General features: G+C 48.6%; 1 protein-coding gene across 2 annotated transcripts in view; it reads left to right on the top strand.

Annotated features, from left to right (window-relative positions):
- MDFIC2 (MyoD family inhibitor domain containing 2) overlaps positions 1-7,708 on the top strand; it is a 116,417-nt gene extending 108,709 nt beyond the window's left edge. For both annotated transcript variants that reach the window (XM_054708006.1, XM_054708007.1), the window contains 2 exons: positions 1,083-1,304; positions 7,449-7,708. In XM_054708006.1, coding sequence (XP_054563981.1) covers positions 1,083-1,304; positions 7,449-7,708 — 482 coding nt within the window. The remainder of the gene's footprint in view (positions 1-1,082; positions 1,305-7,448) is intronic.
- Positions 7,709-16,388: the final 8,680 nt, after the last annotated feature.

The raw sequence follows: 16,388 nt of genomic DNA, 5'->3' as shown, positions 1-16,388 counted from the left end.
AGGAGCGATGCCTGTCATAGTCACCACTGTATCCCCAGGGCCCAGCCACTTCTTGTCGCATTGCTGACCCTCTCTCAGGATGTGGTAATGAATGAACAAATACAGGTGTTGACGTCCATGAAGCACCTGGCCTTCTTAGCATTCTCTCTGCCTCTGCAAGTCACATTCTCAATCAAGGACTCTGCTGAAGGTTCTCTGAACATCACCAATAACTGTGCAGGTGACTGTGTGAAAATACGGCCTGTGCTCAAGCAGCACCTGCCAGAGCCATACAGGCCAAACCTGAGCAGAGGCCTAGCAAGACCTTCCAGCAAAGGACAGGGTGGAAATGTAGCATGTGTGAGGGCAGAGAGAATCGAGTTATAGACTATTGATTTTTAACAGTATCCTCACACAGCATTTGTAGAAACAAAGGAAGGAAGCCACTTGGTTGAGGTCACGTGCTCTCCCTGGGAAGTATTGCCCAGCACCGAAGACCCCTGGCTACTTCTCAGACCCATAAGACGCTGACAGCACTCCGGCCACATACTGCAAGATCTGGTTGATCCAAGTGAATGAATTCCTGCTTCTTCCCACCCATCAGTAAAAACCCACAGTAGAAATGTTACAAATGACGACGATAGCTAAAACTTGCAATGTGTGTGCAATTTTATAATTACTGCACTCTTTTATTCTTACTTGGATTTTCATACAAAATTTCCTGCTCCCAAAATGCTTCATTCTTTTTTATTGTTTGTTTTGTTTTTTAAAAAATGTTCAGTTACAGTTTATATTCAGTATTATTTTGCATTCGTTTCAGGTGTACAGCATAATGGTTAGACAATCATGTATTGTACAGAGTAGCCCCCCCACCAATATTTCCAGCACCCACCTGGCATCATAGGAAGTTATTACATTATTGACTATATTCCCTATGCTGTATTTTACAACCCTGTGACTATTTTATAACTACCGATTATTTTAAAAAGACTTTTTTCTTAGAAAAGTCTAGAATGTGAAATTTTCTGCAAATGTCCATTCTTAGGATCACTAAATTGTGTCTGCTATAGTGAGTTTGTGTGTGTTTTTCTTTTTTCACCTAGATATGCAACTCACAAATGAAAAACATGCAGAAGAGAAACCCATTAATGCTATCGTTATAAATTCAGTATCCGAGTTCAACATCACAGATGGACCAGCCAAGGAAACTTCCACCGAGAAAAAGCTGTCAGAATCCACCACATCACTGTCCTCCCTTGAAGAATGTCAAACGAGATTTTCTTACCTCCAAACCGATACGTCAGTTCATCAGAGAGACACTGATGGTATGTTTCTCAGAATCACCCATCTCTAAATGAAGCTCCCCGCCCCCAGCCCCTGTACAATCATCACATATGCTGTTAGGGGGGATGCTGCATGAATATTAAACAGGAAGACTCTCACTTGAAAGCCCTGGTGAATGACACATGTCAAGGTCACTTTGCAACGATGAGGTGCTTGTCAGATGGGTTGCTCTCAAGGCTGGGAGTCAGAGGCACACTGTTTTGGAAGCGTTGGGGTGAGGTGCACTCATTTTTGCTGTGGGGCTATGAAGTGGTAAAGAAAAATGGCACACTTTCTTTTCTCAGATCTGGGACTGTTGAGGTGGGGAGGAGAAGAAGGAAGGGTGGAATGGTATTGAAATGCTGGGACAGTATAACAGTATAAATATAGACTGCATAGAATACCGAGATGCTTACAGCAGCAACTTGCATAAAAAGGTTGGTTCCTCTAGGCAATATCACTTCCTACGCATGCTGATCAGTGCAAACCTACACCAAGCCATCCCTGCACGTGACAAAGCACATTCCGTCTGCAAAGCCAATTTCCAATTGATTTGGAGCTAAATGATCAGGATAGTCAAGTTCAAAGTCACAGACTGCACCAAGAAGCGTGAACTTCACTCAGGATAACCGTGCAGTGGCCTTTACAGGAGACATAAACCATTTAAGAATTTTGTGTTTAAAGAAAGCTAGCAGGAGTTTACATTTGTGTTTAAAGGAAGCTAGAAGGAGTTTCTCAAAGGAAAATTTAAACGGGTATAGTTTCTGATCTGTATTTAAATTCATATTTACTTTATACAAATAAGAAAAAAATTTAAAACAAAGTCTGTGTAAGAGGAACTTGGAATCACATCAGTTTAACTCCTGGCTCTGAAATTTTTAACTGCAAAACTGTTTGTTTGTTTGTTTGTTAGTTTGTTTGTTGCCAACTCTGAATCTCGGTCTCTGGGTGACGTAATGGGGCCGGTGGCACCCACAGAGCACTTTGAAGATGAACTAATAACATGGATACAGCAGCCAGTGCAGAACCTGTCACACCATAGATTCCGTGTTTGCTTTTATGATGATTACAGTTTTAGAAAATACGAGAAGAGAAGATTCTAGCATGTCATATATGTGGTGTCTTGTACAAACGTTGTCATGGATGCTTTAGACCAGAAGCCACAGACCCAGCTGCCTGGTCAGCAGGAGATGCTGGGAATGATGGTGTAAACTGGAAGGAGGTGACAGGCGGGCGAGGCAGGGGAGGCGAGGCTGCCGGAGGAGGGAGAGGCCCAGCGCCGCCAGCTTAGCGTCCCTGGAACCCGTTTCCCTTACCAAGCTCCACACAGCCCAGCGGCTTGGGCCAACGTTGGCCTGGGACTGCCAGGTTATGACCTCAAGTCCGAGGTGAAGCCCAAGTTTCTGGCTTTTTTAGTTGGATGCCAAGCAAGAAAACAGGCAATACAGGAGAGGCCTCTGCATTTTGTCAGCTCGTGTCAGGGATGCCAGATCTTCCTTGTAACGGGTCTTGGCCGTGTGATCCCAGAATGAGAAACCGCCCTGGTGCACACGCTCCCTGGGCAGCAGGGCGCAGGCCTCGCTGGTCTGCCCCATCGGGGGCGGGAGAAGGAGAAGGCCGAGGGCTAGCATGGTGCCCAGCACTCCATTCTCAGGCAGGGCCCTACGGACTGCTGCACTGGTCTAGCCGCCGGGCGGGAACACCCTGCGTCCTCCCTCTTTAGAAGCGTGGAGGGGAGTCACGGGGACCGGCCCCAGACCGCTTCTTAGGCCTGGGCTCAGGCCAGTGCCACCAGGACATTCTGGTTTACGGCCAACACAAGAGCTGCTAACCCAGCCCTCCTTTCCACGGTGGCAAACCCTCCCAAGGCGAGAGATTGTGGAACCTGGGTGAGAAAGAGTGTAGAAAACCCAGGCCAAGGCCCACAGTCAGTGACTTAAAAACACTCCCATTATCCTAAAGGACAAACTCAAGGAAGTCAAGAGTTAAGTCAGACTCGCCTCACTGCAGAGAATTTTCGGAGTAATTAATTTAAGGAGGTAGCCGGTGGGAGCTGGGGTCACTGTCGCACTGAGATAAACACAGGAACCTCTTTCAGAAACAGCAGGGGGACAGAAGGAAGAGGAGATCGCATCCACTTCCATGGCGCGTGCGGTTCATTTCTCTTCAAATGCATAAATGAGTGCGGAGGAACGGGTGCTTAATTGCTAATGTCTGTTATTTATATACATCGCCCCGTTTAAACAAGAGGGAAAGCCTCCCACGTGCAGGTTTGTAAAGCACCTCCCGCGCCAGCGGGTCCCGGGTGCAAGATGGGGCTTTCGGGGGGCCGGGGGGAGGGGGGCCGCGCTGCGCATTGCCCACAGCTCCCCAAGCATCACATCAGTCAACAGAGGCTCAGCCCCGTCCCTCCGGGATAAAACGGGAGAAGACCAGGGCACCGCCCACATCTTCGTAGCGTTTCTGCATTCTGATTGCAAAAGCATCCCCGCGGGTAAGAAAAGCAGGGATACGCGTGGTGTGAGAATACAGGCTCCTGAAAGGAATCCTGGGAGTACACCTAATTGGTGTATAATTTTGAATTTGAGACGTCTCATCCAGGTGGAAGAGAAGATCATAAATACAAGATACCTCAAAAGAATAGTCTTAATTACACCATGGACTACTGAATAAAATGATTACATTTTCTCCCCAGTAAATTTCATACAATTAAATGCAGTAGTGTCACCTTATAAAATGTTTCAATTTTATAATTATTTCAGTTCATTTGCTCAGAAAAAAACATAAGCACAAATTTACTAAGTATCACCCAAATCTAGTCATTACAGCTCTAAAGAACTGACTTGAATGTTAGTTGTGCTTGTCTGAACTTAAATGGATCCTGACATGTTTAAGTAGCTGTTAACATGGATAACGTCAGGGATGATACCGGCTGGGAGGAGGCATTCAGTCTTACTTACTCACATTCTACATTACAGACATTTTAAAAACACACAAAACTAAATGTGGGGGAGTGGGAACCAATTTGTGTACTTTCTGACCAAAAACTTTTAGTAATCGGTCAGACTGCTGAGACCCGAGTTTTGTGGTTACGCCAGATCCCGGCGATGACACCTGTAGCTCCCAGGCACTAGCACTCCGGATCTGAGCAGGCTCCCCGTGCCTTCTCTCCGCCTCTGTTTTGGGGGAGAAGGGTGATTGCTGTTTATCTGGGGTCACTTCCGGAAGAACCATCATCTTGCTGTTTGGGATAATGATTCTCAAAGCAGCAGGTGGCAGCTTCTGGAGCTGAGTGCAACCAGCAGGCCGCTCCTGCCACCCCACCCCCACCCCTCATCCCAGCACCAGGGGGAGGCCCCAGGGGGCAGGGGGAGGTTCCAGGGGGCAGGTCCCAGGGGTCAGGGGACAGGGCAGGCCCCAGGGCCAGGCTGGAAGCTGGAGGCGTTCTCAGGGAGGACAGGGTGTGGCCATGAGACTAGCATTTGTGGAAACTCCTTGTAGTGGTACCTTTTCCACCATGATCACATGTGACTCTTTCTAACGAGGACGCCCCCCCCACCACCACCACCACTACCACCTTAGTCGGCTGCACCTGTGGAGCCCGCATCCCTGCTCCGTGTTGTCAGGGTGCCACCCAGCCTCCTGGGCACGGTTGAGAGGGCAGGTGGCCATCAGGGACTACGACTCGGAATGCCACGCTTATTCAGCACTGAAGGCCCTGGCGTCGTGTCGGCAAAGTAAATACATCCATGGGAAGGGCGAGTCCAGCTGCTTCCGAACAGTCAGCTGCAAATGTTCACGTGGATGGCTCACGCTACTTTTGTGCAAAAAAGACTGAAGGCAAAGCAGTGTGCGCTGCTCGTGAAGAATGGTTTCCGAGGTCTTTAGGAAAAGTGTGAGCACACTTGGAAGTTGGGGAAGATCTGTTTTCAATTCATTAATGTTGCCACGTTCTTTGTTAAAGGCTCTGCCTTTTATAATCAAATAAAAAGGACTGAGAACAAACACGCTCTATTCTCAAGTGCAAAGTAGAAGGGAGAGGAAAGAAATGCTAATTTGGCCCAAGAGTTGGGTGAAAACTTCTTTTTTTTTTAAATAAAATTGATGGCAGTCGTCAGAAGCAGGCCTCCAGCACCTGCCATCTTGCAGAGACCTGGCACTTGGAACTGAGCCCTCGGTTCTGTGCCCACGGGGAGTTGTAAGGTCACTTCACAAGCAGGTTCCTATCCTTTCCCAGGAAACACGAGCCCCCCGCCCCCCCCCCCGCCCCTGTGCAGGCACGCCCCCCTGCACCCCGCCCACTTACCTCCAAACTAACTCCAAACGTCTCCTCCACAAAGGACAGGGGCAGTGGGGTCACTGTCACATGGTCATGCCCCGAGGACGTCTCGTGAGCCTTGGCCTGAGGGGTCGTGGGGCGTTTGGGGGGTTATTTCCTACGGGGAACCTCCTCTTTGCGGGGCTGCCGCAGTAGCAGGCTTGGCATTGGTGACACTTGGTAAGGTTTTAAGCCCCAGATCTTTGACCACCAACACGCCCTGGTCAGAAATGCATACGCAAAACAGAGTCTTTGCTCTGTGCTCACTCCTGAATTTTTGTGGGTGCTTTGGGGTGACTTACGAGATATGGGTGAGTTGATCACATGCTAGAAACTGGCTCTCGGTGAATAAAAATGCACCATTCTGGCAAAGAGAGGAGAAGGTACTAGAGAGGTGTTTGGAGTGCTGCCTGCACTAGCAGTACTGAGCAATGCCACAGCACCTGCAACAACATCTGGCAGTTAAAGTGGCCATGAAGGCCCGGGGTGGCCTCTACCGCTGTGCCATGGGGAAAGGGGGGCCGGGCCGGGGGCAGGGCGGACGGGAAGGAAGGTTCTGTCCACCCAGGCAGGACTCGCACTGGGCAGTGACACAGCGTGTGCAGTGTCTTGTAAAAGAAATCAAAATGGCTTTCTTTAAAACATTTGTTCCTTTTTAGAAAAGTTCCCATGCTCTTTCTTCTCTCTTAAAGATTAACAAGTGTATGAAAAATGAAAGAAAACATTTTTCTGGGGCATTTGTTGAGACTGAATGAGTGGGGCTCAGTGCCGTAGCTCTGGCAGATGGCTCGGACAGCAGCCTTCCTCTGGGCTGCACCGTCTCCGTCAACTAAAGTCTGAAAAGCAAAAGCTGCTAACATTCTTCTGGGAAAGTCCTTACTTTCAACCATCAGCAATTGTCAGGGCACTGATTTTAATCAACAAGATATGTCATACGAACACTTACGTAGGTTTCTACAAAACACCCCCGTGTTTTTGAGAAATTTCTAACTAAAAAGAAAAGTTATAATTTTAACAAGAGAACCACTACATCTTCTAACTAATTCCCTTTATGAAGACAAAAAATATAATAACCTATAACCCATCACAGCTGTTTGGCTAGAATTACCAATTACCTTCAAGGCCTTAGAGATACTTTTCAGATTTTTACAAGTCTGCATAGTAAATCTTTAAACCAATTTTCTTAAAAGGGATTGATCACATTTATACTTTTAGGTATATAATGACGTATTCTTCTAACCAAGGTTTTATATAACTGGAGGAAAACAAGAGAAAAGGATTAAACATAGAATACAATAAAAAAAAACTATGGTTAGTTCAAAGTTATTGACATTAGGTTTTGAAACGTGCTTTTCGCTTGGATTTGAATATAGGTGTGGAGAGTTTATGGGAATCCACATCAAACAAATAAGAAAGCCTTGCGACAAAATTCTAGAAGTTTGTAGTCTTTCCCGGTCCCAACTCTAACTGCTCCTGACCCATCCCTGCCCCGGGAGGACCTGCTGGTTTTCAGACAGTTGCAGGGTCTCCAGTTGTGTGACTCCCAGCAGCTCTGCAAGCCAAGTGAACAGAGGAGTTTAGAGGGGACAGCACTTTAAATGACCTGATTATGTGGGATCAATAGGGAACCTCAGGAAGTTAATAAGCCGTCACTTAAGGAGCGTGAGCCCTGTGCGGAGGAGGGAGAGCCTGGGAGAGCGCGGTGCCCGTTGGCCAGCTGAGGACAGTAGCTAAGAAGGGCGGTGAGTTACCAAGTCCTCGCCCACGCCAGCCCTCCACGGAGGCTGCCCCGTGCCCCTGCTCACTGTCTTTCTTCTTCTTTCCGCAGAGGAGTGTGCCTCCCTCATCCTCACCTGCCTCTTTTGCCAGTTTTGGGATTGTCTCCTGATGCTCCCGGACACGTGTGAGACGGTGTGCACCAACACGTGCTGCCCCTCCTACCGGTACCACCACGCCGCGGAGGAAGGCCACTCGCGGAATGACTGCAGCTGCAGCTGTGACATGGACTGCAGCCTGTTTGAATCTTGTCACGAGACCGGCGAGTGTCTGGAGCTGGCCATGGAGATCTCAGAGATCTGTTACCGCTAGGCCCGAGGGGCCTGCCCGCAGAGCCGGCGGGGAGGCCGCTGCGGGACGCCCTCCCCGCGCTGGAGGAAGGGCTGTGTGCGTTTCCTGAAGGCTGCCGGCCGTTTATTCGGCACCCGCCTGGGAAATCAGTAGTGTCACTCAAAGGTCTTCTTCCAAACTTCACAACCGCATGGCTCGCTGCAAAATAAGATGTTGATCACATGCGATGAACGAGTCCTAAGTACCTCTTCCATGCCATGGGCAAGAGATGTCTCCCAGCCACACAGCATGCTGAACCCACTGTGCTAGTGCGCTCGCTGATTGCCGCATGAGTTTACTTCATTCACAGATTCAGGACAAATTAGTGCATTCTTTATCATTGACACATATTAGCTCATCTTTCTAATGGACTCATGCATAAACATTATGCATTGTTGGTTATTATTAATAATGTATTGCATAACATCATTTTGTAATTAAAAATTTATTTATACCATCTCTTAAAATTCACTTATCTGTACAGTTTAGGTAGGAAAGGGAATTAAATACATTAGAAACCGTGTCCCTGTAATTACAACAGATGTCTTTAAGACACCTGCAGTGAATTTCGAATACGATGTCCTTTGGGGAGCCGGTGACTCTAGACCCTGTGACTCCATGGCCGTGGCCGTGGCACCGCCCGTTAGCGTGTTCTTCATGGGTCGTGGAAAGGCCCTTCTTTAGCTAACGAGCGGAAATGGGAATTACGTGCAAGTTTCAAGAAAATGGCCCCAGATCATCAATCCCTCGTCTGCCTCGTTTCTGTTGGTCAGGTCCGCAGGCAACAGGACATTGAAACAGAGTCAGTTCGCTTTGCTGACCCGCCATTTGCGCAGGCGCCGAGGGACTGACGACCTGGAGGTCCGCTCAGCACGGTTTCCCAATTCAGCATGTGCTTTCCAACCATCGTTTTTCCTCCCGATGGGCTCTAACGTAAGAAAGAATTAGCCGAGCGCCTGCTCACACTTTCAGATTTCCAAAGGGGGTTGTGTGGGCCCTGCCCTGTGGCTCGGGAGCGCGCTGCCCTGACAGGTGTCAGCTCACCCCCCGGGTGCCCGGTAGGGGGCGTGCCGGAGGCAGCGCTTCATCTGCTCTCCCGTCCACGTTTCCTTCTCTCCCGCTCCCTGCCTCTTTCTCTAAAATACCAATTAAAAATATTTTAAAGGAGATTTTATATAAATTAGAAGGTACTTTTCAACTCAACCAAATTATTTTGGGGGAAAACACATCTAGGCTGAAGTTACACTGGACTCGTTCTGTTTCCTGCCGGCATGGCATTGCTCATTCCTGTGTTCTCACATATTCCAGGGAGATACTGCGATGTATTCACTGAGTATAAAAAGCACAACGTATCAATAACCAAACGGAGACGGCAACAGCGAGGCGGGGAGTCAAGGGGACTTTGTGCAATCTAGGCAAACAGCGAAAACTTCAAAGCACCTGCTTTCGCTTGACGAGGTAATTTCAAGCAAAAGCAAGGTTTATTTGGTTTCTGTAGTAAACTGACACAATTTTCTACTCTGCAGTGAATTCCTCCCAACACTGAACGCTCTTCATCCTTAAAAGGTGTTCCTGGGCCGCCACGGGAAGGTGCCGCTGGCTCCAGTCTTGCTCCCCGGCACCCGCGGTGCGGGCCCTGCTGCCTGGCCCGGCGGCGCCGGTGCTGCTTTCAGAAGCTGGGGCACAGGACACGGGACCCGCAGGTCGGTGTGGGGGAGGAGTAGCTTCTTACATGGGATGGAACATTCTCACCCAATATCCTCACTTTGCACAAGAGATAAGAGAGGCCCCAGGAACTGACTTACCCAAGACTATGCAGTGAGTGAGCGGCAGTGGCAGGGGCCTAACTGCTGTCTAACCTTCTAACCCCTGCGCCCTCCACAGCTCCTTCTGTCCAGGCCCTCGGTACAGCGGCTCCAACTTCCACAGGCTGCCGCCTAAACAGCTGCTCCCTTAGTGCTGGCCCTGCCCCCAGCTCTCCTGGCCTCTCCCCATGGTCCAGTCACTGAGAGCAGAAGACCCTGCCCTGGGGCGGTCTTGGGGATCCTGTCCCAATAACGCGGTCCTTGGATCGTGTCATGCCGCATTGCTGTTAAGGATTTTGACCATCATCCCCTTATTCTTTCCAGACCCTCAAATCGCACAAAGCAAGTGCGAATTGAATGCTTGTCAGTTAGAGACATACTGATCACCAGGTCTTATTTTATGATGTGGTCAGAAGACCAGGAGCTTTCTGTGGCCTCTTTCCAAGGCCTGTTCACCCGTCCCTCGCTTTCAGAACCCACTGTGCTGGAGCAGGAGGTCGGTTATACAAAGTGTGCCATTTCTTTTCTTTCTAACCAATAATAAAACATTATCCTTTTTGCAAACATGAATGGCTCTTTCAATTGCATTCTTACACAATAAAACATACGCGGCTGGGAAAATGCCATTGCAGAGATTGCAGAGGTAAGACAGATGAAAAAGAAATGTGGTTATTGATTAAATACAAATATCAGAATCTGAGAAGGATCCGAGCTTTTCCACAATGATGAAGGCCTGTGATTACAAATAAAGACAATGTTATTCTTTAAGGTGGGTCTTCAGGAAAGAGTGTTCCTATTTAAGGAAAACTCTCAGTAAGAGAGATTTGAGAAGGTACAACCGTTATAGAGAATTGAGAACAGAGATTTCCCACAGCAATATGACCAGATAGGTACATTGTCTTTGCTTTGCTCAGTGGGTTTGTATAAAACCGTGCTTCTCTAAAAGCCTACAAAATATGGAAAGTAATGAAGAAACCAGTGACGTTTAACTTGCTAATAAAATTTTCCCACCACGTAAGCTGATAGGCCTACAAAATTAATTGTCAATGCTGGACATTCAAGGTTAATAAAGCAAACGCCACTTCAGTTTTCTCCAAGGGAGTATGAAAGCATATTGAGGTAGAGAAACTTTACAAAAACAAAATACCACATAAAGGCACATCAGCATTTTTTTCAAGGATAAATTTGTCGGTGGAAATGCTAGAACAGAATTCATGATCCAATTCCCGAAGTTTCTCCTACAAAATGGAGCAAAAGGATGAGATGCACACTTCAGTAAGGTGGTTTGACTGGAAGAGTTTTGCCCATTAAATGCTAAATTTAACCCAGACTATTCACAGGGATGATCTCTGATGAAATACAAGTACTTGGCTTATGGTGTATGGAGGATTCTTTGCATATATATATTGATTTCAGAGAGGAAGGAAGAGGGAGAGAGATATAAACATCAATGATGAGATTCATTGATCGGCTGCCTCCTGCACACCCCTATTGGGAATCAAGCCCACAACTTGGGCATGTGCCCTGACCAGGAATGGAGCCTGGGACCTTCTGGTTCATAGATCGATGCTCAAACACTGAGGCACACAGGCCGGGCCTGGGTATTCTTTGAAGAAGATGTCTGAGTTAAACCTAAAGAGTTGCCATATTTAGCCTCATATGAGCTGTGTAGAAAGGCAACAAGAGGAGAGGATGATTTCCTAGTGACTATAATCCACACGGGATTATTGGACTCCTCTACACAGGTCTAGACAGCTCCTAACGTTACTGGGAAGGAGCCCAGAATGTTGGAGGAGGCGGGAATGCAGGTGGGGCAGGACCTGCATCATGTCTGGATAAAAGGGCCACCTTCTGGTCTACCATCATGACAGGCTTCACAATCCTGCTTTACCACTACCTCTCAAGCTGTGGTTCCCAATTAGAGGTGATTTTGCCTTCCACAGAGGACAACTGTTAATGTCTGGAAACATATTTGGTTGTCACAGTGGAGAGGGGACAGATCTACTGGCATCCAGTGAGTAGGAGCCAGAAATGCAACAAAACAGCCTTCAGCACACAAGACAATCTCCCGTATCAAAGAAGCCCAAATGTCCACAATGCCAAGGCTGCAAAACCGACTCCATCAGTCTTAAGACCTATATGAAACTCACCTTAAAAAACTGCTTGAAATGGGGTTGCCAGATAAAATACAGAATGCCCAGTTAGTTTTGAATTTTAAAGAAGCAACAAATAATATCCTATATAATAAAGAGCTAATATGCAAATGGTCATCACACCCTCATGCCATCACTCCTTAACAGCTCAGACACTTAACACTGGGGAGAGAGGAATGGGGACCAGCCAGGCACAAATGAGCTTGTGAGAGAGGAATGGGGACGAGCCAGGCACAAATGAGCTCGTGAGAGAGGAATGGGGACCAGCCAGGCTGCGGCCCAGGAGAGGGACAAGCCACACACCCACGGTCCCAGGTGCCAGCGGCTGCACCTGTGCCTGCGGCCCAGCCTGGGAGAGGACAAGCTGCATGCCCTGTGGTCCTGGGCACCAGCGGCTGGGGCTGCAGCCCAGGAGAGGGACAAGTCGCCCACCCCATGGTTCCAGCACCTGCGGCTGCGGCCCAGGCGAAGTCACCTGCCCACAGTCCCCTGTGGCTGTGGCCAGCCCAGGAGAAACTGGCCCGGGTCCTGAGTGCCTGGGGCCGGCCAAAGGGAGGGAAGCCTGGATACTGGGTGTATGCAAATAGGGACCGGAGGAGGGAATCCTGGGTCCCAGGTGCGGGGCAAGGCAGAGGCAGTTAGGAGTGATCAGGCCAACAGGGGAGCAGTTAGGGGTGATCAGGCAGGCAGGCAGGCAGGCAGGTGAGCAGTTAGGAGCCAGCGGTCCCGGACTGCGAGAGGCAATTGGACATCCCCCAAGGGGTCCCAGATTGGAGAGGGTGCAGGCCGGGCTGAGGGACTGCCCAACCCCATGCACAAATTTTGTGCACTGGACCTCTAGTCCTATAAAATAAAAAGGTAATATGCAAATTGAGCATCACTCCAACACACAAGATGGCCACCCCCATGTGGTCAAAGATGGCCGCCCCCATGTGGACACAAGATGGCCACCACAGATGGCCAGCAGGGAAGGGCAGTTGTGGGCAATCAGGCCAGCAGGGGAGGGCAGTTGCAGGGAACCAGGCCTGCAGGGGAGGGCAGTTGGGTGGGACCAGGCCTGCAGGGGAGGGCAGTTGTGGGGGACCAGGCCTACAGGGGAGGGCAGTTGGGGGCAACCAGGCCAGCATGGGAGGGCAGTTAGGGACAATCGGGCCGGCAAGGGAGCAGTTAGGCATCGATCAGGCTATTAGAGGAGTGGTTAGGGGGTGATCAGGCTGGCAGTAGAAGCAGTTAGGGGCAATTAGGCAGGCAGGCAGGCAAGCGGTTGGGAGCCAGCAGTCCTATATTGTGAGAGGGATGTCCCAGATTGGAAAGGGTGCAGGCCGGGCTGAGAGACAACTGCCTCCCATGCACAAATTTTGTGCACCGGGTCTCTAGTCTATATATATAAAAGGCTGATAAGCTAAGTGTACCCACAGAAGTTTGACTGGGAGACCGGGAGTTCTATTGCTCGTTATGACATGCACTGACCACCAGGGGGTGGCACGGAAAGAAGGAAGGCCAGACAGCAGCTGGCAGCCAGGGAAGGGAGGCCCCAGGGAAGGGAGGCCCCAGCCAGCAGCTGGAAGGCCCCAATTGGCCCTGATAGCCAACCAGGCCTAGAGACTCTACCTATACACGAAATTCACGCACTGGACCTGTAGTTTTAGTATATTTATGTCCCGAATATGATGTGTGACATTATGTTATAAAAATGATGCCTCGCCTGTCTGAAATTCAAGCTTAACTGGCATCCTGTATTTGTTTGTTAAACCTCGCAGCTCTGGTTCAGACGCCTCCACATCTGAGAGGGGCCTCCTGAAGTGATGATTTCTCTTCCGTCACGGGCTCCAAGGCAGCACGAGCTGCTTACCTCTTTGGTCAGAGGCCAGGACATATGTTGGGCCACATTTGACAATGAGGGAGAGGGGAGCCTGGCTGGAAGATCAGCTCCAAAGCAGGACTCTGGTATTTCCCTTCCGCCAGGTTTACAGAGGGCCTACTGCCTTGACCTGCACTGGCCCTGCCTCGGTTTCTCTGCTTCACATCTCTACTGGCAACCGAGGAGGCACCTCAGCCAAGTGTCTTGATTCAAGAGGTTGGAAGCAGAAGTTCTCACTTAAGCCTAGAGATGGAAACCACATTTTCTAAATCAGTCTTGGCCAGAAAGACCCATCTCGAGAGGTGCCCCCAGCACCCCTCCTGCACCTGGCACCCGGCCAGCCCCTCATCCACATTCCGAAAGAGGTTCCAGGAGCAGGAGTTGTTTTTAATCAGTCCACAACACTACAGCCGAACAAATGCATTCTGATACTCAGAACTTTTATCTCAAATGCTCTGCAGAAATCAAGGTCACGATAACCTCTTTTATGGTTTATTGTTTCTCAAATGTACTTAGAGTGAATTTACAAAGCCACAGCTTGTTTTGTGGGTACAGAGCTTTCAAGAGCGAGGTTCAGCATTCTCTGACATCCTCTTTGTTTCCTCTTTCAGCACTTTCTGCCTATGGGTCCTCATTTAATATCATTTCCCGTAAATTTCAAAAAAATTAAATAGAAAAGAATATTGAACAAGAGTCCCCGGGTAGCTAAGCTACTCATCATTTGTAATTTGGGCTCTTCAGAGAGCTGCATTAATGTTTCAAATCACTGCTGTACAGCTTTGCAGTACAAGTGCCGGTCCCCGCAATGGGCCAGCCGGCCAGAAGGTAAGATGGAGCCAAGGCTATCACTTTGTCATTGTTACGGCCAATGTGGGCATGGCAGTAAAGCACCTAGCTCCAGGGTGAGTGTGTGGAACTACCCCGGAGGTGAGGTGAAGATGGGTTCTAATATACTGAAGCGCCTCAACAGACCCAGAGACCTCATGAAGTTATCTTTTAGCCAACTTTTTTGATGACTCTCATTCCAAGCATAAATTCATAGCTTTGATCTACTAGTCACAGTTTTACAATATCATATTAGCAATGTATTAGAAATGCTTTTTGAGAATAAAAGTGTCTGTGTAACTCCCAATATCATACTGCCTGCCATCAATGGTACTTGTATAACAGACTGGAAAATACTAGTTCAAATGAGACCTATTAGGTGACCGATTAGTAGGTTATTGCCCAATTCCAGGTAAGCCTTAAGAGAAGCATGGATGAAGGAGGTGGTTGTGAAATGAGAGGCCATGGGGGAAAAGAAGAGGCAAGAGTCACATCTAGAAAGGGCCTTGAATGCTAGTTAGCAATGTGTTTAGGAGCAGTGAAAGCCACTGAAGACTGGCAGGGGATTACATGAGTAAAGTGGTGTGGGAGCGAGTCTGGCCACGCAGCGTGTATGGGACAGATTAGAGCAGGGAGACTGCGGGCTGACAGGGAGCAATGGCAATAGGGCGTGGGGTGATGAAGGCCCGAAATAGGATGGTGACAGGGAAGACAGAAGGGACAAGATGGATGGGAAAGAAATTAGGAAAGGATCGTTAGTCCTTCCTCAAACACTTCTTATTTTAACATTCCAATATCCCCTCTGTCTATCACTGTATGAGTCATGAAGCCATTATTTTCTTTAGGGAGTGAGGGGCCAGGAAGCGGGAAGCTCTATTCCAAATGGAAAGGCGAGGCTCAGTTTAGCTACATTAAGCCAGCCTGCTGCTGCTCTGCACACTGATGTAATTCCAACATAAAACATAATCTATAATATTCCAGGGGAACAAATCCAATTCTTGGCCGTATAAATTTTCATATAAGTCCATCACAATTCATTCCCCAAACATCTCATTCTCTTTGAAAGCTGGAGCTGCAGCAAGTGATCAAAAAGAGTAGTTTAAAATTGCTCTGGAATTTCCAGAGATGCTAAATCTAACCTGCCTGCGGAGCAGGACCAATCCCCCGAACTTTAAATCACAGGTAAAGGGTTTTATGTTTTAAAAGATATATTCCTCAAAGTTTATCACAGAGTATTAAAGTCAAATGTGAATTATTGCTTACCAAATCTGGAGTTGATGTCTCCCCTTGATTACCCCAGGTGAGCGAGAATAAGTATCTTCCAACCAACATATTTTTTACCTTTTCATCTGCCTCTTGCTATTTACAATAGTGAAAAATAATAGCCAAGCAGTGACTTTGCAGGGTTGGATGAAGTGCAAATCCCATCTGACTCTAGTCTAAATTGTATTCCAGGCCCCTGGCAAGTTCTGCTGCTGGAGACGAATAATGGAAACTGACTTCTCAATAGCTGGACTGGTCCTGGAGGGATAATCAGTGAGAGCTTATCTGATGAACTTGCCGCACAACGTTGGCTTATAACCCAGTGCGTGCATCCGTGGCCCTGACTGAGCGGTGCGCCCTCTGCCCCCGCTGGGCTCTCTGCGTGAGGGAGACAGCCATGTCCTAAGCAGGGGGCTCCGTAAAACCCCGAGGTGAGCAGAAATTTTACAATTAATGCCATGTACACAGAAATACCTGCCAATCCTTCTGGTTTTATCTGTGTAAACACAGCAATTATTAGTAATTCCAGATCCCTCCTAGAGGCCAGGAAGGCAGGACAACAGAGGGCATTGGTTAGCGCTGTCTCGGGAGGCTTACCCTTTGGTGGTGGGCAGAATATCAGAGGGGCCTGCCACGGTTCACAACCCCAAACACCCTCCCTGCTGGTCCTTGGGGTGTTGGGCTCCTAGGGTAGGAAGCTCCTGCTCTTTTATAATGTAAGTACATCCCGGGACAAGGCTTTGGGTCAGGCAGGT

Source organism: Eptesicus fuscus, chromosome 18, assembly GCF_027574615.1.
Source record: "Eptesicus fuscus isolate TK198812 chromosome 18, DD_ASM_mEF_20220401, whole genome shotgun sequence".
In the NCBI taxonomy this organism is placed as follows: Eukaryota; Metazoa; Chordata; class Mammalia; order Chiroptera; family Vespertilionidae; genus Eptesicus; species Eptesicus fuscus.
Note: the sequence above shows the minus strand (reverse complement) of the source record. Positions and strands in the feature narration are given on the sequence as shown.